Source organism: Schistocerca gregaria, chromosome 2, assembly GCF_023897955.1.
Source record: "Schistocerca gregaria isolate iqSchGreg1 chromosome 2, iqSchGreg1.2, whole genome shotgun sequence".
Classification (NCBI taxonomy): domain Eukaryota; kingdom Metazoa; phylum Arthropoda; class Insecta; order Orthoptera; family Acrididae; genus Schistocerca; species Schistocerca gregaria.
The window spans coordinates 109,818,070-109,841,613 of record NC_064921.1 but is presented as its reverse complement, the minus strand read 5'-3'; the positions used below and the strand labels follow the sequence as shown (position 1 = coordinate 109,841,613).

At 42.3% G+C, this 23,544-nt stretch overlaps 1 protein-coding gene across 1 annotated transcript in view; it reads left to right on the top strand.

The window, feature by feature from the left end:
* Positions 1-1,000: 1,000 nt before the first annotated feature.
* LOC126335602 (uncharacterized) overlaps positions 1,001-23,544 on the top strand; it is a 375,101-nt gene continuing 352,557 nt past the window's right edge. Inside the window, exons 1-2 of the mRNA XM_049999055.1 lie at positions 1,001-1,173; positions 5,428-5,473. Coding sequence (XP_049855012.1) covers positions 1,117-1,173; positions 5,428-5,473 — 103 coding nt within the window. The 5' untranslated portion in view covers positions 1,001-1,116. The remainder of the gene's footprint in view (positions 1,174-5,427; positions 5,474-23,544) is intronic.

Here is a 23,544-nt window from a genome sequence, read left to right as displayed (position 1 = left end):
GTACAACAAATGTTACCGAATGGGGGGCGTATTGTATCTTGTCATTTGCCAGGAAACATGGAAGCAAGCCGAAAAGAATGGATTTCGTTCAGAATATAGTACGACAATCATCCTGGGTTGTGCCTTTGACTTGGCCAGAGAAAGGCAAGGAACCGGGAAGTATGTGGCTTTGTTGCCTATGTTCAAAGACGTCTGAAACAGACAGATATTTTTACTTCCATCTCAGTGCTTTAATAGTTCATTACTTTTCGACAAAGGCAAGTGAGAAATATTTATTTTATTTTAATGTTATCAAACTGAAAATTCTGTGGATGCGGTGCCGCAACCGCGATGCACCCACGTAGTCGGTACCCATGCATTTAGTGCGTCCTTTAGTTTCCAAGCAAAATCAATCGCAGGTCTAAATTAATACACCATAACATCTGCAAACCTAGCGATGTTACGGTATCGTCTGATGAGTATGGTTGACCCCACAAATACTTGGTCGATATTACGATCGTTATTATAAGGGTTCCGTTTCTGCCGATTGAAGTATGGGCTCCTGAAAATAAATTAAAGTATCGACCATCATATCCCTAAAATGAACCGAACACATCTGCATACGAAATACTGTGTGTTGTAAAAGTTATTTTACAAATAGTTTGTCTGTTTCTGGCGAGTAGTGTCTAAGGAAAAAGAGGCCTTTAAAATATGAATCGCGGCACGTTTTACAGAAACAATAGATAGGTTTCCAGGGAAACATGTGTGTTTTGGATAATACGTGTTTACAGTTATTCGTGCAGTCTTCGGTGCACATTAATCCGAATAATCGGAAACTTCCTGATTCGCAAATAGTTTAAAGCGTTTGTTAAGAAATAACTCTGCCTTACCGACCGATTTCGGCGAGGAAGCGGCGCCCAATAGCGAGTTCAACAGTGGTTCGACAGATGGCAGCGCCGGCGTGTCGCGCGCGAGGGCGCCTGGGAGCCGGCGAGCAGTGGCGCGCGTTTTGTGGCGGCAGTAGGTGGCCGACAGCCGCGCAGTGCATGCCGAAACTAGCCATTGTGCGTCGGTGCGTGTGTGACGCGCGTGGGACGCCACGTCGTAGTCGGAGAGCACGTGCCGCGAGCGCTCGGCATGGTCGACAGCAACACCGTCATCGAAGGCACCGTCAAGTTCCGAGATGGCAAAAAGGTGATTAGCTCGTCACGTTCTCCCTCAACGGAAATCATTTTCAGTTTTATCACTTGCGTATACGGTAGCACCATCAGCTGAGGACGCCGCCTGCATCTAATTTTAGTAGCTCTTACAGCGTTCCACAGCCCATAAAATATCTGTAAAACTTTAAACTTATAACTATTTCCAATTAGGACGTATAATCATAAACGGAAATGGAATATACATTGGTAACACATTTACTGGCAAGCAATGTAGTGTCGACAGGAGAAAGTGATATGAATAAATGGTTCACATTTAATACCGTAATACCCTGACTAGATCGTGTGACGATCTAAATGCAAAATTGTAAGGAAATGTCAAATTATTCATGACGAAGCTCTGAAACGTCATTATGACTGCTGCTATGAAACTGAATACCGTGATTTGGTGTAAACAGTGATACTGTCAGTTGTTAAATGTTGTAACCATCCATTAATAAGGAACAACTGGCTGCCTATCTACTGTAGGGAATTCGTGCAACGGCTGAGCGATCTTACAAGTACATGATTTTCTATTGCTTACACCCTTATATTACTGGAAGGCCGGAAACTCTCATTGTCAGAGAGATCTCGTCGCGAAACCGAAGTATTTGACTGATACAGCTTGAGTGCAAATTTCTTTTTTAGGAAGTGTGGAGAGCACCGGTGACAAATGATGTGCCTGGCAACCCGTGATCAGTGCCGTAGCGTTTCCGTAATACAGAAGCAAACAAGAAAAATGATGTGTCCCACGCTGTTGAGTATATTAAGTGGAGAAAGATGCTAATTCACTGTGATATTTGTAAACAACTAATGCGGTAGTAATGGACAGTAGTAGTGTACATGGCAAACAATATTCTCTTCATACTGCACACTAGAAGTTTCTCTTTCCATCAATTATCCGCAACACACTCAGCCTAAGGTAAGTTGCTCAATGTTGAAGATGAAAGACTCGTTTTCGGGACGAATGGGGGCTCGAATACCTTTCAGTCGATCACATTTAAGTTCACTGTCGTTTCCCCAGTTTACTTCACGTTTATAGCTGGGTGATTTCTTAGGAAAGGGCCACGGACAATTTCCTGCCTCATCCATGTTCACTCCAGAGTTGCGCACCTTGTCCAGCTATATAATTGCCGACAGGATGTCAACATCTTTCACCTCTCTGTTCCATCTACATACCGGTCATCAATAAGCATTGATACCAAATTGGTAACACATCTGGCAGCTGTTTGCAAATGTAAAGATGGAGGTGGTCTTAGGTAATAACGATCCATCTTTCACGTAGCGAAGACTGGAGAACAGAGTTCGTGTGTGACAGAGTCGCTTCATCTCTGAACTGCAGTTCTGTTTAAAACTGGTATCTGATCGTGGACCTGTTCCTTTCTGAGTATTATCTCAACGGAACTTATTAAGACCATATTCATTAATGATAGGACTACCACACAGTACAAAAGAACTAAAAAAAATCACTATGCTTAACACCGTAACCACATTTCCATGGCTAATCAAGCATGTACTAAGGCGGCGATCAATTCACGCAGTAACTAAATAATATGTTACAGAGCGGCGGATTTGTTAGGCCTGGCAAAATGTTTCTACACGTAAAACAATGTAGTAAGAGAGTCGGGGGGAAAGAAAAACAGTAAGAGAATAATGGCAACAGAATGTCAGGCGAAAAACCTTCCAGTAATTGAAACTGAAAGTTCATTCAACGTATTATGACCCGTCTTATAACCAGACACTTATCTTTTGCTTCTTCTCATATGGTTATTGACGGGTCAAAGTCCCTGACCTTCATAACGCATCGGATGGATGTAGTTTATGAAATCTTCCTTGATTACAACTTATCATGTGTTATACCTTAAACTGTGCTGTTATTCAAATCAATGCTCTTAAACTTAATGATTACGTCCAAACGAGTACTTCGTACCTTCACGTGAATCTACGAGGGCACTTCGGAATGTAAGTTCCGATATGTCGCGAAATGGAAACCACTGTGAAAATCCTTTCTAGTACGACCGTTGATTGCGTCATGCCGCTCTTTTCAGTTCTGAACGTACAGTTAACACGTGAAGATGCCAAGAGCATGCGTCTCCCGTTAAGTTCGAGGGCCTGGTGAGAAATTTCGCCTGAAGCTATGCAGCCCACGTAACATAACCATCAAGACAATTCTGAGATGAATTCTGCTGGGGCAATGAGGATACTTCTGCAGCGTTTTCGATGCGAAGTGCTTCATCACCCACAATACAGCGCTAACTGCCTCCTTCTAAGTTTCATCTCTGCTCACATGAAACCCTGACTAAGAAGACAGCGTTTTAGTACAAACAAGGAGCTGTAGGCCAGCGTAAAAGAATTGGCAGAAAACGCTGACGACTGCCTTCTATGACTAGTGCATTGGAATGTTGGTACAATGCTACGACAGGTGTTAAGTTAGATGTACGACTATGTAGATAAGTAGCTAGAAGTTGTTGCTAACTGTTTCTCATTAAATATTTATGATTTTCGCTGTTGTTTCCATTCCGCGGTAGATTGGAATTTACTTTCCGAATACCCCTTGGATTTGAAAGTTCGTCACATATTTCTTCCAAACCGAGGCCTGAACTTCTTCTTCCTGGCTTTTATCCGATATCCTCACGCAGTCGGCGGGTTAATCAGTATTTTTAGTTTTTATTGGTTTTTAGTACGTGCCCGCACAGCCACCTCTACAGGAGAATGTTCTTTCTGACGCTACTAAGGGAAGGACAACACTACAGCCAGTCCCCTAGCGGAGGAAATCCCCGACCCGCCCGGGAATTGAAACCGGGCCCCTTCGCTTAGCAATCCGCAGCGGTGACCGCACACCTACCGAAGCGGACATGTTAATCTGTATTTGATAATTTTAATGGTATAGGGCGACCGGAACTCTTCCTCTCCCCACAGACCCCCCCCCCCCCCCCCACCTCTCCCACCGCCACCAAGACGGCAAATTGAATACCCTTTGTGTTTGTGTACAGTGTTATCGATGTGAAAGTGTGAGACAATATTTTCTAAATGTTCGCGGATGCTATAACTGAGGCGATACTTGGTAGCAGCCCATTATTCTATTAGTCGGATGTGGAAAACGGCCTAAAAACCGAATCCAAGCTGGCCGGTTCACCGACCCTCGTCGTTAATTCTCCTGGCGGATTCGATCCGGGGCTGGCGCATCTCTTCGAATCCTGGAAGCGGCGCGCTAACACTCACGCTTCTCCGGGCTGTTGACTGTGGATATGGAACAAATGGCTAATATCCAAGACCCTTAGCACGTATTCTGTTCGGACATTTTCTGCATTACGCTCCACGTATCCAGAATAATATACGTATACAACGCTCACTTGCTTACGCAAGCATTGCCTTCTCCATACATTCGTTTAAGCGATATACTAAGAGACAAAAAATTGTGCAGTCCTATCATGGAAGCACGTTTGAAACCACTGACTCGCAGCCGAAGACATATACATTACACACGTTTACAGTAAGTTTTATGAACGTTAATGGATCATGACAGCAGCTTGTTAACCGCAGCAGACCTATCTAAATGCTGGCTGCAGTTTTGGTAGCAGCAGCTCTATATGCTGTGCATCTTTGCCACTTATTTGCACTACTGCACAATGAAGGAGGATAAGAATGTCGTGCTTTTTAATCTGGACAAGACGCCACTCACTCCGTCTCAACTTTGAGAAGTTGCGCGTAATATTTTATGGCTTTCTTCGAGGAAAAACTTTCGCAACAGATATGCTTCTTGTGGTGTAATATTGCTGATGGTGGTAATTATCAGACCATTTAAGCAAGGGGAATCCAACCCGCGGTCCTCGGGCCCAGGTCAAGTATCAACGCGGCCCAAGAAACGAGCATTTATCACACGTTCGATAAAAAAAAGTTCCATAATATTCCGATTACGTAAAGTTATGTCCCACCACATGATGCTATTTCTCATTGGTCCATTTTTCCTTTTATTTTTCTCTCTTTTTCCTTTTTTTTGTTATTAGTTATTGTTAGTCTAAAGTATATTACGTGCGGGGCATAAATGCTTGACTTCTTCCACTGTGGCCTGCAGAAGCTAAAACGCTGGACACCCATGAACTAAACGTTTAGCCATATGTATGGAGGTCCAGAATCAAGGCTTTTGGATCCGGATTGGACTGAGAGTTCGTGACCTACATCGCCTGCCAGTAAATGACAGATAGGACAGGAGGTGGTAGCGTAGTACAGCGGACTTTTTCTGTTGTTCTAGTGGAAGTCCCGCTGGTGTGTGATGAGGAAGCTGTCCCCAGTCGCAGGTATGTACTGCATGTAAGCGCACGCAGAGTTCCTCCTAGATACGCGGCCGGCGGAGCCTGCTAGCTATGCTGCCCGCCACACGCAAGAAACTCGATTCCTTTAAGACATTGCCCTCTGTCGGATTGCCTGTGTAGCAGTACTTCGGAGAAGCTACTTTGACAGTGTTGATGATAAGCTATAGCTGACGAGCGCAGCATACGACACAATTCGGTGCTTTATCAGCTTCACCATTTTTAAGCGACAATATTCATTCATTTAATACATAACTAGAAGAGTTTTTGTGATGCTGCACGTAAGGATCTCATAAACTGGAGGCAAATGATCATGATACACAAAATTCCAGTTCTTGTTAATGAGAAACGCACTATTTTAGTTCTCGGAGAATAGTTTTGATTGGTATTTATTTCGACTCTACTGATGATAACATAAGAAAATCCTAGTAAACTTTGATACTTAATGCGTCTTTATGTATGTAAATAAAAATGTAAATCTTCGATTGTTCAGTGCTGAAATTTCCCAAAATTCCTGGCGATTGCTTCGAAATTTCGCCACAACGTTTCATTCGAATACGGGCGTGTTTTCATATACTTACTGGAGCACCACTTTATATAAATACATATTTAATATAAATCAGGAAAACGTTTTACCAGAAATCTCGAGAGGTACTTGAACGATATTACTTCTTACTTTTATGTGATACTGTCCTAAAGTACGTGGGTTGTATTTTTCTTTACTTGGATTCCCGCCATCTTACAACATAGGAATACATATTTAATATGGAAGATGGAAACGATATTACCAAATATTTCCCCAAAAGTGCTTGACCGCTTTATTCCGCATTTGTACTGAATACTCTAACGAACATTCCGACAGACACAGCCTATATTTTTAAATATACATATTATATAAATATGTATTTAATTTATAAAGTTGAAATATTGTTACAAAAAATTTCGAAACGTTCTCCACCGAAACACTTCAAATTTTTATACGTTACTCTAATAAACGTTCAGAAGGACATGGGTAATATACAGGGAGAAGAAAAGTTCGCACAGTCGGACTTCGCATCTCGATTCCTCACATACTGACAATACAAAATTGATGTCGCAAAATTTCGCCCTGTGCGTATTCCAGGCCGTAAATGGACGTTGAACACTGGCAAAGTTGTAATCACGTGTACGGTAACTACCTCTGCCAACATTAGAGTTATGCAGTTGGTATAGTGGATAGGATTTTGGATTAGCATGCAGCAGGCCGAGGGTTCCATTTTGGGTCGTAGATTCTTTTTATTTGCTAAAAGTACTCTGCGTGATACGGTATCTGTCGTCTTAAACTTAATACAATGATTACATTGGATCTTGCACAAAACATTTGCAGTTACGTATTACGAACTCAGAAATGGAAATACAACCGTTTTCATTGGGTTGCTTTTAAAGAAACCTTTTGGATATCGTGGACGCGAATTGTTTCGCACCACTGGAACTACTATATCCCAAACCTGTTTTGTGGGTACCCTTCCGCAGTTGTCCCATCGATTAATACCAACTATTATTCTTCTCACTTTCAGGTGATTGCAACCCGTTAGTCTTACGTCACCAGTAGAGCTAGCAACGTGCTTCGCAAATAATTTCGATGGGAAGGTTGTGGAAGGGTACTCAGAAAACAGGTTAGGAATCTAGTAGTTGCAGTGTATAAGAATTTTTAATGTAGGTGATATGTAAATTTATATACAATATACAATAAGGAAACGTTGCTAGTCTCGAAAAGTTCTTGAAAAATGTAGTTAAGGTTCTTGCAAATAATTCCAATGAATATTTTTGAAAAAAAAATTGCAGGTGTTCTGTTAAAACCGACTGAGAGACAGAAAATTCTGTACTTTGCTCTGCTGTGAATATGTGCAGTATCGTTTTCATTCTGGAAGTCAGTTTTAACAACGATAGTCAGATATTTAAGCAACTAGAAAAGCGGTTTCTCACATTCATGCAGAGTGTGCTGTTTCGGTTCCACACAGACGATTTAACAAAAGTTGTATTTGTGTATTTGTGGCATAACAGCATATGGCTGGATAACACTACGGAACCTGAATTTTCAATGACAATAAACAAGGTTCAGGATCAGAGAGAGAGAGAGGGGGGGGGGGGGAGAGGAGTAGATGATCAGAGAAAGGGGGCAGGGAATGTACACAGAGAGGAGGAAGGGTGTGGTTAGAGAGAGGGGGAGGAGGAGGTGGAGGAGGAGCTGACCAGAGAGAGAGAAGAGGAGCTGATGGACAGAAGCGCGATGGGGGGCTGGAGAAAGAGAGGAGGAGAAAGACATGGACAGAGACAGAAGAGAAAAGGAGATTAGGACATACACACAATTCCTATACATTTTTTGCAAGCATTGCCGAGCTCGCTAATCTAGATATATATTCTGGCAAACACTGTGAACAGCATGGAAATGGGTACGTACCGCTGTAATGATTTCTTCTCCTTTTAGTCGCGTATGGAGCGCGAGAAGACTGATTCCTTAAAGGCGACAGTGCGCGCAGTGAATAGTTTACCGTTGTCTTCGCGGTTCCTACGAGAGGGATACGAACGGGGCTCTATCTAGTATATCCTTCACCTAATACTGGTACATTTGGAGTTACACTCGACAGGTATGAGACGTCCCCAGGGTGGGAGGGAGGGGGGAGGGGGGGGGGGGGGAGCTGAGGGCCACTGGGGACCGAACTGCACAATAACACTATGTTCGGTGTGGGGCGGCGGTGGGTGGATGGACTGCATACGTTGCTTCAATTGATCGAAAGATTTCTACTTTTAGTTTCCTGTGAATGTGTCACTGAGCTGATCGATATTGACGAAACTTTGCACACCGGAAGGACGCAGATGAATGTCGAAAACATTCATGCAGTAATCTGTCATAAATAGTACCCTTATAAAGTGATCACGTTCATTTCTTTAGCATTAAGATAATAACTGGCTGCCTATCATAAGTACTGTCTTTCAAATTAATGAAAATATTGTGAATTTCATATACATATACAGTCATCCCAAGCAAACACTGCTCATCGGTTTCTATGGTGGCTCATTATGGAAGGAATACATCGTTTTGTTTGTCATTGCTTACAAAAGTATTTTGTAATGTGGCGTTGTGAGTCCAATCCGTGCAGTGCAGTAGTGTTACGTGGTATCCTCTTCAAGGACATTTCTTAGCGATAACGGCAATATACAATTAATTTCAGTTTTTGCAGTACCAGTTTGCTTCTAGATAAAAGTGGTTGCAATAATCAGTGAGGCAAACAAACTAAAAACAAATTATCTGGTATGAAATGCGATACTTAACAGTCACCCAGCATACGAAACACGTTGAAAATTCTGTTCAGAGCACTGCTTGTAGTACTCATCTCTACACGATCCTCGTGTTAGGACACTTCAGAAAGAAAAATTTCGATATCTGCTTAGAGAAAGATGATCCCGACTGAGATAAAGGTTTTGATGATGCATTATAACAGGTATCCAAACGCTGAACATGACAGCAACACCAGTCTCAAGCGTCAATAGATCTGGCGCCATCATGGTTTCACAAAGTACTTTGCGAAAAGAGCTGCTGCTTTCGTTGCTGGATGTACAGAGAAGTTCGTAAACTAAAGCGAGAAGACGGTCGCATGGAAATGGATACAAAAGTCGTTTCACTGGGCTAAATCTGTTCTTTGACGTCACAGTCCTTCGTCCCTATAAAATGCTGATGCGATGCATTCGTCATGACGAGGGGAACACAGTGAATCACTATGACGGGTTGTCAGGTTTGAAAGTTTATCGTACGTCATATTAGGTTTGTTGATCGTAACGTAGTACCATCGTGTTCTTCACTGTGCGTATAAGGTGTCTACATACATATCGGTAAAGGTGCCACAAACGTTATTAGCAACATTCCTGTCTGTGAATTCTGCGCGGCCATTATACTGGTTGTTACAAAAAGGTACGGCCAAACTTTCAGGAAACATTCTTCACACACAAAGGAAGAAAATATGTTATGTGGACATGTGTCCGGAAACGCTTATTTGCCATGTTAGAGCTCATTTTATTACTTCTCTTCAAATCACATTAATCATGGAATGGAAACACACAGCAACAGAACGTACCAGCCTACTTCAAACACTTTGTTACAGGAAATGTTCAAAAAGTCCTCCGTTAGCGAGGACACATGCATCCACCCTCCGTCGCATGGAATCTCTGATGCGATGATGCAGCCCTGGAGAATGGCGTATTGTATCACAGCCGTCCACAATACGAGCACGAAAAATCTCTACATTCGGTACCGGGGTTGCGTAGACAAGAGCTTTCAAATTCCCCCATAAATGAATGTCAAGATGTTTGAGGTCAGGAGAGCGCGGAGGCCATGGAATTGGTCCGCCTCTACCAATCCATTGGCCACCCGAATCTGTTGTTCAGAAGCGCACGAACACTTCGACTGAAATGTGCAGGAGCTCCATCGTGCATGAACCACATGTTGTGTCGTACTTGTAAAGGCACATGTGCTAGCAGCACATGTAGAGTTGGTTCAAATGGCTCTGAGCGCTATGGAACTTAACTGATAAGGTCATCAGTCCCCTAGAACTACTTAAACCTAACTAACCTAAGGACATCACACACATCCACGCCCGAGGCAGGATTCGAACCTGAGACTGTAGCGGTTGCGCGGTTCCAGACTGTAGCGCCTTTAACCGCTTGGCCACCCCGGCCGGCTCACAGGTAGAGTATCCCGTATGAAATCATGATAACGTGCTCCATTGAGCGTAGCTGGAAGAAACTAAAATGAGCTCTAACATGGAAATTAAGCGTTTCCGGACACATATACACATTACATATTTTCTTTATTTGTGTGTGAGGAATGTTTCCTGAAAGTTTGGCCGTACCTTTTTGTAACACTCTGTATGCTCGTAGGAAGGTGTGTAACTCTGTTCGTGACAATCCTTTTCCCCACTATGCAAAACGAGTACTGCTGGTGGCATTTGCGAAGTCAACATTGTGAGCACGCACCACTGTTTAAATGTGTATCAAAGTTAAAGCACGTTTGTTAAGTTGCAGCTTTAAGCATTAGTCGCCAAGACCTACTTTATTAAGCCTTCGACATCTGTATCTCCATAAGGGTCCCATACGCCACTGCATAGGGAGTTTCACTTCACACCAGTCTTAGCCACCCATGTCCTATTTCACTCACATGTGGAACTTTGTGGAGCTTTGCAAAAAGACTGTCTACAGGGCGTGCCGTATTAGCTGAAACTGACGCGGTTGAAGGTATACGATAATACAATCAAAAACGTTCCATAGAGCTTAGGTGGGCAAACTAGCAGGTTTTTAGATAACTGCGAATTAATGGTTACGCCACTGACTTCAAAATAAAATATTGCTCTAGTTACTATAAATGCATTAGCGATGTACAGTTCCCTATTAAATACCTAAGTAACTGGGCTCATATACTACGTACTGCGAGAACTGCTTGCATGATCAATAATACAGAAGCATACATGTGGTGCTGTAGTATTTGATCACGGAAGGCACCTGCTCGCAGTATGCTGGAAGTACCAGACGTGGTCAGGACGGTGTTCTAGGTAGTTGTGAGTGCGTTACATCGGAGCTAATTAAGCTCCAAGGTGGGCAAATTGTAGGTACTCGTATGGTAAGTGCTTCCATATCCAAGGTAGCTGAAGTGTTTCAAGAAGCACTGTATTGAAGATTTATGCTGCATTGAGGGGAAACCGGGAAAAAGTCATTCGGACGGAATTGTACGTTGAATGATCGTGACGGACGGTGAATGAACAGGATTGTGAAGAAAAAGAAGAGGATGAAAGTGGCAAAAATCGCTGCAGAACTGAAAGCCCCACACACGAAGAGCCATAACCAGGGAATTGAAGAGCAGACTGTAACTCCAAAACCATTCATCAGTGATGCAATTGCTCATTACAGGAAAAGATGGTGCCGCAACTGCAAAAAACTCGACTGTGGAGCGATGGCAGAAGGTCATTTGGTCGGATGAGTCTTTGATCGCACTGTTACCAACTTATGGCCGAGTTTACGTCCTACGAGTGAAACATAGGACCATGGTTACCCTGCAAGGTCGCATTATTGCCAAGGGTTTGGTTCAAATGGCTCTGAGCACTATGGGACTCAACATCTATGGTCATCAGCCCCCTTGACCTTAGAACTACTTTAACCTAACTAACCTTAGGACAGCACACAACACCCAGCCATCACGAGGCAGAGAAAATCCATGACCCCGCCGGGAATCGAACCCGGGAACCCGGGCGTGGGAAGTGAGAACGCTACCGCACGACCACGAGATGCGGGCTTGCCAAGGGTAATCTGACCGTTGTACACAGTTTATTCCCAAATAGTGATGCCTCATTGCTGGACAGGCTCCATGTTCACGGAGCTCGCATCGTCCAGTATTAGTTTTGTGGGCACGGGGATGAATTATCGCATCTCCCCTGCCCACCACATTCAGCAGATCTGTACATTATTGAGTCTTTGGGGTCTATTTTGGAGAAAGGGCGTGTGATCGCCGTCCTCCTCCATCATCGATACCTGAATGTACCACAATTGTTTGGGAAGAATGGTATAAAATCCCCCTGATAACAGTACAGGTCCTGAATTTATCCATTCCGAGACGGCTGGAAACGTTTTTTTTCTGTTTCCGCATCAGTATCCACTCCCAGTACATGCATGACACTGCACAGTCAGATTTTGCCTCTCTTGTAAGACGACCATTAACCTGCTAAGATGGACCAAGTTGGATGGATCGATCAGGGCTTCTGTCTTGCATTTCAAGATCACCTGACCTCACCCACTCGATTTGTCCAAGGTCACGTTAAGTGCGAATGGTTGTCGCCTGCATTGATACGATTAAAGAATGGAAGCACTAGATTTTAAAGTCTTGTCAGGCTTTCGGTGATGGTCCAGAAATTTATGAGGACTTGGAAAGTCACAGCGGAGACAAGGGCTTTACTGCAAGAAACTGTGAGTACGACAGGTGGGATGCCTTCTTTAACAGGCAATATCGTACAGTATTCTCTAACAAATGTAAAGCAGTGTGTCTCTGTGTATGACTGGAATCTCTTCCCAAACCCCTGGATCGACTTTAACCAAATATGGCACAGAAACTACAGGTCTCACCCACGTTCAGCATCATGTTTCTAACCTCATAGCTCGAATAGGAGCTGAGATGCGGCCTCAAATGTGATTTTTGCATGCTCTGGCAGGACGAAAGATACATGCTTTGAGGGGTGATAATATTAGTGATGCTGAACAAAAAACTTCATATGAACGTATGCCCTCTTCCGAATGGTTGCGAGATGGAACTCATTTAAAATCACTTTTGTACGTTTTTCTTGAATAACTCGAAAACCGCACCCTCCAGCGAAAACGCGTTGCAGTACAAAATTAAACTATATTAAATTCCCTACAGAAAAGGTCCTATTCATTTTTTTCTCTAGACCTAATCGTTTCTGCGAAGAGAGCCAGAGAATGTTGAAAAACTCGCTCGGCGCCCATGAACTGTAGCTCACGTAGTTTTTGTAGGCCAATTTCAGGTTTACAATGTGCCACAGCATTATAGAGCATGTTGAGACGAACAGTTTCATATGGGACACTTGTAGTCTATCAAGTCAGGAAACTACGAGTTATTCAAGAAAAATATACAAAACTGATATTAAATGTGTTGTGTCTCGGAAACCATTCGGAGTAGGGCATACGTCCATACGAAGTTTTTTGTTCAGAATCACTAATACTATCACCCCTCAAAGCATGTACTTTCTCTGTATAGGTTGCCCAGCTTGACGGGTGAATTCTATGGAAATAGTATCAACCTGCCTTTGCATTATTTTGCAATGAACTCCTCACACTAGGAGCACACAACGCTTTCTCTGCCACTTGCATTTCGGCTGAAGAGAGAGAGAGAGAGAGGGAGGGAGGGGGGGTAAGAACTGAGGAGAGGAAAGGAGGAGATGAACTACGAGAATTGAGAGATGGAGATGAACAGTGAAGGGGATAAGAGATGGTCAGAGATAAGGGGAGAGGGGAGTTGCTGAGAGCGAGTGGAGGCAGCATATAAGCTGCCCTGGAGAGAGGAGAAGGAACTGAGAGAGAGGGAGGAGGAGATGGAGTAGGAGAACGGAGAGAAAGAGATAGACAGTGATGTTGGGGAAAAGGGGATGGTCAGAGAGAGGCGAACTGAGTAGTTTGTCACAAAGATGGCAGGCAGTACTGAATATTGAAGGGGATGGGAGAAGATGGACAGAAAGAGGTGGAGGAGGAAATGTGCGCAGCATGTGTTGAATACGTATGCAAACGAAACTAAGATGAAAACGCTAGTTATGACTTACAATGAGATGTAGTAGTGTTTTATTCTTGTTAAGGTAGACCATGGATTAAATCTGTGTTCAGTTAGACTGAGTCTTCATAGAATAGTGTACAGTTCAAATATGTTTGTACTTTACAGGACAATGTTCCATACAGAATTCAGTAGAGGTTCTTAACCACACATTCGCAATTATCTCGGGACGCTTTAGCTCCCATTATCGGATGCTTTCATCCGAATCTGTGTTCAGTTAGACTGAGTCTTCATAGAATAGTGTACAGTTCAAATATGTTTGTACTTTACAGGACAATATTCCATACAGAATTCAGTAGAGGTTCTTAACCACACATTCGCAATTATCTCGGGACGCTTTAGTTCCCATTATCGGATGCTTTCATCCGAATCAGTTTCACTATTAATTATGATACACACCGTATGCTCCCCGGTGTACATTTCAATCTGGCTTACGTTATTCTTACAGTTCCTACGCTAGCTGTACGAAAAATGGAAGCTGTTAAACTGTTGGTCTATATACTGAACAGAATTTCGCTCTCGCGAAGTTATGTTCCCGAGAGCAAAGTTATGGTTCATTCAAAAATTCCATTTACTCCCCCTGAACTTTCCCGTTGCACTTTTGTTTGTGCTGCATCAGTTTGTTACGATTTAAGCAGCACGTCTCTGAATTCGTTCAATGTCTTCTGTAGGACACAACTGATGGGTCTCGAAGCACCGAAGCTGGATTCTGGAACTGATCACACAACTGCACTTATTTTCTTTACAGATGCGCTTTACATTCGTAAAATCCGCTTAACGTAGTACCTAGGTCTCCACTCGCCTTTCTTTGCCATTGATTTCAGAGGTCGGTAAGTGTCTACGAAACTTACCGATAGTCATCTAATCGGATATTATAGGTTTCTCTCTCTCTCTGATATTGGCATTATCTTGCCATTATGTACCTTTAGTGAGATACCAAGTAAACTCACCGTTAGGGAACATTCTCAAAGAGACAGAACGTTAAGAGAACCATAATCGCTCCAATTGCACTTCACGTACCTTTCTGTGCAGCTTCATCCTATTAGTTTTAACGTTTTGGGTTACATCAGCCGATATGCTTCGAGTCAGTCACATTTTTTACATAGATAATTACTTGTTTAAGGTATCAGTGAAAATGGTTCAAGCGATACTGATAAATGGAATATGCTGCAGTAAACGTCAGAAATATTTCGCTCTCCTTTGGCCACTTCTCATACAGTTTTCGAAGAGACTGTACCATTTTCAAGTAAGGCTGCCTTATGTGCAGCGCCACGCCACCTGCACGAAGTTAACTCGACCTCTGATCAACGTAGCGCGAAATATCCGTGTTTCACAGTTTCCGTCATTAGGCGTACTTAAACAGGCAAAGGGATCGTGCGTAGCCGTCATCACCAATTTCGTCCAAATTTGTGGCACATGCAGGGCTTGGCCCCAAGTTGTGAATTCCAGATGGCAAAGCGTTTAGGAATAACTAGTATTTTTGGTACATGTCGGCGAAGTGTGGGCCATTAATGGTGCCACACTAGAGAGGCAGCGGCTGGCGCAGTGAAAAGACTGTAGAACGGTAATCGCAGGGTAAGGAGATCGAGTCCGTAAGTGAGATACTTTTTTATTTTCAATTTTTATGTTTCCATCAACCAAGCCGAAGTAATTTTAAGTATATTGTATTTGTAGGTATTTTCATAAACGCCATGACGAGGAAAGGCAAAGGAAAATTTAGGATTCAAATAAATGCACAGTAAATGGTTGCAAGACCTACACGAGAACCTCTTGTATAAAATTATGTGCTTCCATTATTTTACAGTTGATGAGTTACTCGTGTAGGGATAATATTCATCGTAGAAACAAGGAAGCATTAATTCTCGCGGCACCTTGCACACGTTATAAAAGCCTCATTTTTACAATTAAACGGTTGTTTTAAAGTCTCTGTACAAATACAAACTTGGATTACGTTCATAAAAAGTTCTCTCCCAACGAACCGTGTGGTGGAAACCAAGCGCAACGCGTCATTCCGCCAAGCATGGGAGAGCATTACTGGTGATGTCCAACGGAACGTACGGTATTTTCATACAGTCCTCTCGGGACGTGATTTCATTCTCTCCCTCGACGAGAAAACAGCAGTTTTGTAGCTGTTCGGTTAAATTCTTTGGCTGACGATAAAAATAAATGTCGCAGGATTTCATAGGTGGAGTGCATTTGGGAGGAATCTAGTACTGCACGATGACATTCCTTATTCATCATGGAAAATGTCATCGCACAATTTTGGGCTTGTTTGTCTTCCCGCTAGTCAATTAACAGAAGAAATTTGTTCTACTGCACATACGGTTTCGTCTTATTAAAAACAATGTATTGAACATTATGTCAGTTTAAAACTGAAAAAATAAGTTTTCATGTAAGGACTCGATCCCAATACCTTCGATTCACCGTTCTGTTCTCTTTCCGCTGCACAGCCCACTGCGTGTAGAATACGCTGACTTAAATATGCTTATGCTTCACACGGCTCGCTCCGAGAAGGCTTTTTTTTCCTTAACGCTTGACTATCTAGATCTCCCTCTTCTGTTGCTTTCATTTCTGCCAAGGCCTGCATATTCCATCCATTTGGACGACACTGACGAAATTGGCGTTGACTAGAAGGTTCAGCAGCTTTTTGAGGTCACAGCATTTCCATCGAGCAAATTGTGCGCTAGATATTGAGGCCGCAAAAGTAAGTAAAAACTAAACCGAAGTTTCAAGTAGAAGGAAACGTCAGGCGAGCATTTTTTTCCCTACTGCGAAAGGGAGAGCGTGCTGCTCGAATTATGGCCTGCTGTAAGGTCAGGGTGTTTGTAGACAAACACCAGCGGACAGATTGTGTGGCAGACGGACTCCCAGTGAAGAACATTTTCGGAGGAGGGTTCTTTCCGGCAGTTGTCTTACAACCAGTTCTCTCGAAAATCTTAGTCGTAAATGCAAAATGGGTAACAATTTTATTTAATTCGGTGATAATCGGTTCCAAACAAAAATTACGAGCTGTTATATGGGCAAGTGTGTTTCTTATGTGTATAAGAGTAAAAGCGATTGATTGAGGGCCTTTTTCCACTGTACCTAAACCATAGCGGATGCCACCATCTCCACATTATAGAAAGACAACTGATAAGAACAAGAGAGAAGTTGTACTACACTTCGGGAATAAAGTCCTAAACGGAACGTTCAGAAGTCGATGACACCTTAACTCTTATTTTGCGTACTTCTGACATAGTTCCCAGGGGGTTTTGTTCCTTAATTTTACAGGTGTAGGTCGTCATTAAATTTCAACAGCAGCATATTTTTGAAACGGTAGTGGTCATTCGAGATACGACCGAAATTTCGACAACAGACTGTCATATTACATCGAAAGCCATGTGGCATATGTTATGCCTGGCGGGCCTTATGCATTTCCCGCTATTTCGATAGCAGGTTTTGGAAATCGGGGGCTGTTCGAAACTGGGGGCTATTCGCTATACCTAATCGTAGTAGCACAGACATTACCATGCCATCTGTTTTTTCATCTTAACACTGCATCAGTTCACCCTAGTCTCAAGTCGTTTTACTACTTTTTTTTAATTAATAAACAGAAAGACACGTCACTGTAGACACAGCGAAAAGATTTCCCACATTGCACCGCACTGTAGACCAATAACAAAGGTAAGAATATGTTGTCTACAGAAATATGTGATTAACTGGAATAACTTTCTAACAATTGAAACCAATAACTCATACTGAAACGGGTATATTCAATAACAACGAAACCAGGAATCGGCATTTACATTGTGTCTAGGATGTTTCTATTGTTTAAAGGGAAGTGGTTTTCCTAGGTGATTTTCAGGATATGCAGAGTGTGCTAAGCCTCATTTACACATAGTATTTTAAATACAAGTTGCCTTTAAGAGTCAACTTGACACATATTGCGACAGTATGTGGTTATAAGATAGGTTGTAGCATTCTGGTAACAGTCATTTCGTTTATATACGTAGAGCTACTGAAATGAAATGGAAGACACACGTGAAAGCAACAGTGAGGAAGGAGAGTGGAAATTTGGTTGTGATGATTGTGCATACGAGACATCGGTGTGACCTATTTTCGAATACTGCTTCAGTGTCTGTAGTCCTTATCCTCTCGAATTCATTAAGTGAATTCACAGAATTCTGCTGCTATCGCTTCACGTCTGTTAGCATCAATCCTGCAAATTCAGGGAATCGGAAATCAAGGAAGAGTAAATAACATTTCTGCTACTTTAATCCGGTAACACGCATTGAGACAGTCACACAAATATAGCGTAGAGGCATGCATTCATTTGACTATCGAAGTACTCTTTTCCATGTGCTATGCAGGGTTGCAGGAGAACATTCCAACATTGTAGATCTGTACGATTATGTGACGTACCGTAAGTCGACTTTTAATTGTCGCTTTTGCTTATTACCGTGTGGAACAGAACTGAATAGCTAACGCCGGTCTCTGTTACATAACACCATAAATAACCTCATCGATAAGCTGTACACCCTACGTCATAGAAACTGCTACTCGCATCGGTATAATTTTCAGCTTAATGTCGACATAATTGCGAACGGTCGTTACTCGAAACTATGCGCGGACCGCTGCGCTTTTACGTGAAGATTTGTTATTTAGCACAAATTAATAGTTGTTTTTGTCCTGCGTCTGCATAATACTCGCTATTCATAACATTTAACGGCACGCTGATGCGGACATTTTAATTAAATATAAATAACAAAATTCCTGGCGGCGCTTTCATTTAAATAAATAAAAAATCTAGCGTTATTTGATTTTCATGGACACATTTGGACACGTAATTAGCTCTGACGCAGTTTTAATAGGATTACGGTAATCAGAATTCAGCCGAATTTAGTCCTGCGCCGAAGCCCTATGAGAATTAGATTTTTTCCTCAAATAACTCTCACTGACGGTGTTGATCGTACTGACTGAAGCTCTTTTGACGCGTATAATGCGGACTGCGCTTAAAGGCTATGAAAAGGAAACGAAGGCTGAAGTTCTCCCTGAAATCGACACCTAGGTCATTACATGCGAAGGAGAGGCCCGTACCTCAGAGGGTTTCGAGCGAAATTAGTCTGTTGCCTTTTTTTTTTTTTTTTTAAGGATTAGTTCTACAAAGAATATGGGGAAACCGTGGGAAATACATATTTGCATGGATGTACTTTTATTTATACATCACTCTTTCTGAATACGGCACTGCATCATTTACTTTGATTTAAAGCAGAAAATTCAGTTAGCTATATGGGTTTGTTTCACGGTTAAAGCTGATGCAAAATAATAATGTGTCTACATTTATATTACTAGGTACGGGGAAGGAAGTACTTTTTGTTCTACAACGTGTTAAGACTTCTTCCGACTGCAGTCTAAGAAGATATTTTGGAGGAATATTTTTGCTTCTCTTCGAGAGCCGTTAATTGCATAATTTAACAGCGTGAATTCCTCGCGAAGTGCAGTGCAGTGGTTTCGCGCATACCTTGCTGGCGTCTTGCCAGCAGTGCGTCATGGCGGTCACCATAGAGTTACAGTGGAGGCAGGTAGTATCTGGCGTCCCCCAGGGATCCGTATTGGCTCCTCAAATGACCTAAACGAATTTCAAAATGATTTATGTAAGATATCTGTGTGGTGCGAAAAGTAGCAATTGACCCTGAATAAAGAAAAGTGTGAAGTTATTCACACGAGTACTAAAGTAAATCCGCTAAATTTCGGTTACACGGTAAGTCACACAAATCTGAAGGCTGTAAATTCAACTAAATACTTAGGGGTTACAATTACAAATAACCTAAACTGGAACAGTCACGTATATAATGTTGTGGGTAGAGTAAACCAAAGACTGCGATTAATTGGCAGAGCACTTAGAAGGTGCAACAGATCTACTAAAGAGACTGCTTACACTACACTTGTTCGCCCTATTCTGGAGTATTGCTGTGCGGTGTGGGATCCGTATCGGGTGGGGCTGGAGGATGATACTGAAAAAGTTTAATGAAGGGCGGCTCGTTTTGTGTTATCACGAAATAGGGGAAACAGCGCCACAGACATGTTACGTGCATTGGAGTGGCAGTCATGAAAACAAAGGCGTTTTTCGTTGCGACCGGATCTTGTCATGAAATTCAATCACCAGTTTTCTCCTCCGATTGCGAAAACATTCTGTTGGCACCCACCTACATAGGGATAAATGATTATCGAGATGAAATAAGAGAAATCAGGGTTCGCACAGAATAATTTCAGTGCTCGTTTTTCCCGGGTGCCGTTCGAGAGCGGAACGGTAGAGAGACAGCTTGAAGGCTTTCCATCGAACCCTCTGCTAGGAAATTAATTTTGAATAGCAAAGTAATCACGTAGATTTAGATGTGTCTTTAGTTTTATCCTATTGCAAATACCACATATAACCTGATATCCTCCATTTGTATCTAAGTTCAAAAACAAGATCCTGAAGACAGCCATCGCTAATCTCTATGCCGTCCTGTGAGTGATATTAGAACGGGTGCAAGACGTATCATTGCTCCTCTGAGTTATTTGCATAGCCTGTATTACTTAAAACTTGACGCACTGATCCTGTTGTAAAAGTGTACTATGCCTCTTGCATGTTCTTATATAATGGAGATCACTGTAACAACGTCTCTGCTGCCGGTAAGTTAAATACGAACCCTTTTTGCCTTTTTCCTGGTGAATTCGCCGATAACGGCATTATCATAAGAAAAGTTTCCTATATATACGCATGGTACATGCAGAAAAAAATGATTTGCGAATAAGAACGTAACATTACTTTACGTTGTCCGTAATGACTTATTAACATCAACATAGAGGTCATATCAGAGGAAATTAAAATATGTAATACATTCTAATAATTCATCAATTAGCGTAATTTTGTGCAGGAATTTCGCTTTAATTTCTGTTAAATTTCCGTTCTTCATTTTCCACGCCCAATTAAATGCCAGGCTACTTCCTCTGAAAAGGTAGTGAGCAATTCCATTGCCCATTCTTGTACAATACGATCTTTTGCCCTAACCCAAATGTACTCTTCGTCCCTGTAACATTGAACGCTAATCTTGCCGAAGTTTGAAACAACCACACTGAATATTTCGCCAGCCCATTGCTTTAGAACTTGTGAAATTGAAAACAGCCTCCAATCGCTAAATATTTCCTTCCTGACGAGTTGCGTTGACGCTAGTCTTGCTGGGTCGTCTATTATTTGTTTTTAACAAAACAAAACCTGAAGGACTTTATTAGCCATGTTTATTTGGTCTATAAATAAAGATTTATGGTCAAATTGATTATTTATGTCCTGGAACATAAGTTAAAGTTTGTCGATGTTCTTTGTAAAAGACTATGATTACGTTATAATGAGTGGAAGATAATGACCCGCCTTCGGAGCTGTACACTTTCAGCTACCACAGGGACGCCACCGCACTCATCGCCACGATTTTCTATTTTATTTACTTTGACGTCTTCACCTCTCAGTCGTTTGATTTTTGACTTCGAACGCGGGGAGTCATCGTACGCTAATGTGATAATGTTTTTAACTGAGGATGCTGGTTTAATGCAGCGAATCCGGTTTGACAGTAAAGAAATCACCTGTCTTGCGGTTCATTTTTACACCGTCCATTATGAAGTTTTAATGGCTATGGATGCCGGCATTATGAAGTTCTGTATACTCACGTTGTTCGTCCTTTAGTTTATGACGTTTAAGTATTTACCTAGCGGTTTCTTACTACAAAAACGAACTGTGTGAAGTCTACCATACAGCAGAAACATTGCTGCGAAAAAAATATAAAATTTGGTCAAACTCAAATTCTTTACTTCCATGGGCGCCGATGCTAATTCACCTAATTATGAATACTTCAAGTCGGATACTTTGCTACGTGAAGTGTTGATGTAAGAAACCGCAGATGCTTTCCACAACAAACTAATGTGTAAAACATGGCTTCAACCTGAAAACGATCGTCTAAACGCGTAGTGGACGAAATAAAGACTTAGTGGACTGATGCGGGATTTTGTATTTTTTCCTAGTAATTAATAGTCGCACGCAAGAGAAACAACAGTGGATGAAAGTGTTGTAGAAATATTAGTCTTGCGAGTTCAGCAGGTGATGGCAAAAGTATATCAGTTATTCTTAACGTTTTCCTGAAGTGGTGACCTACACTCAGTGCAAAGGGAAATTAACAGCTAAAACAAGTTGTTGTTAAATATAGATCATGGCGCCGTTGGGTTGGTGACAGCTGTGTTGTCGTTGGCTGTCGATCCGAAGCCGTCACTGCACCTCGCCGCTCGCTATCGGAATTTTCACCCACAAGCGGAGCTCGCGTCGTGTATCCTGCTTGTTTCCGCTGCCGGCGCCAGATGGCGTTGGCGTCGCCGGCTTCCTCACCTCGCTACCGCCTCGTTGGAACGAATGCATCGCACGGTGGGCACACGGCGCTTTCAGCACACGTTTTGCAGTGCGGTACACTGGAGTTTTGTACACAGACCCAAATACAACAACCCACATGATTTAAATCCTGTGTGAATTCCGTGAATTTTTAAGTCGCAAGTGAATTACGTCAAAAGAATAAGTTACGAGGACTTCTCCACTTCTTCAGTGCTCGTGATTATCAACAACATTTCGAGGCAAAACTGAAAGGAGACGTGCTGATACCACGACATTAACGTTGGCGTACTTTTATGCATTCGCTATGATACACACCTGATTCCCGAGTTCTAAAGTATCGTGTATTTTGACAGCGGTACTTCTCTTAAGGTACGTGACTACGTCAACAGTGTATAAATAGTTTTAGAAATTAGCGGTGTTGACGTACACAAACATGGCACTGAGAGCAAATCTATAGCATTTTCGCCAGTAGGCGTCAGATAAAGATTCTATTTTGTATATCACGTCCGCCTGAGAAAGAACGCTATCGCTTACTACAATCTCACGTTAGTTTTGTTTGTCAATCTTCATCGCAACAGTTACCTATTCTATTGGGATTTGGCTATTGATAAGTCACCCTCATTTTCCACTGCCATACTAGTTTGGTTAGTAATTAGCGTCAGCTAACTGAAATCATAAATTGAAGAGCAGCATTCCAACTACGGTTTACTGATATGTACTGTAAAGAGGTGTGATAAAAGATTAGCAACGGGAATGGCACGAGAAAACAAGAAGCAGAGGCTCCTATTCCACGAAATACCGTTCACATTCAGTGTCTATGCACCTCGCAACTCGAACAAACAGACTAAAATTTAGCCACGGATTTTTATGTAAACATCTTCACAGGACTCACACACGCTAAAGCACCTTTCTGCTCTTGTGGGGAAGGAGGCGATGCAGATAATCTTCTCTTTGGATGCCCAGACTACATGAAAGTGATATAATCGTTTGATAAGAACTTTTGGAGCTTGGTTGTCCGTTGTCGACTTGTGTGACGGCATTGTTAGGAACGCAGGACCACAAACTTTTCAACGCGATGTACAGATTCACTGTTGCCTCAGGTTTCCGCATCTGAGTCCATCATTATCACATTAAATGGTATGCACAAAAGCTGTAAGACATTCAATGGTCATACTGTATAGGTCTATATCAGTAACAACGTATGTTTGGCCGGCAACGTGACTGAAGTTTGTTTGTGTGTGTGTGTGTGTGTGTGTGTGTGTGTGTGTGTGTGTGTGTGTGTGTGGTGCGCTCGCTCAAACAAGCTAA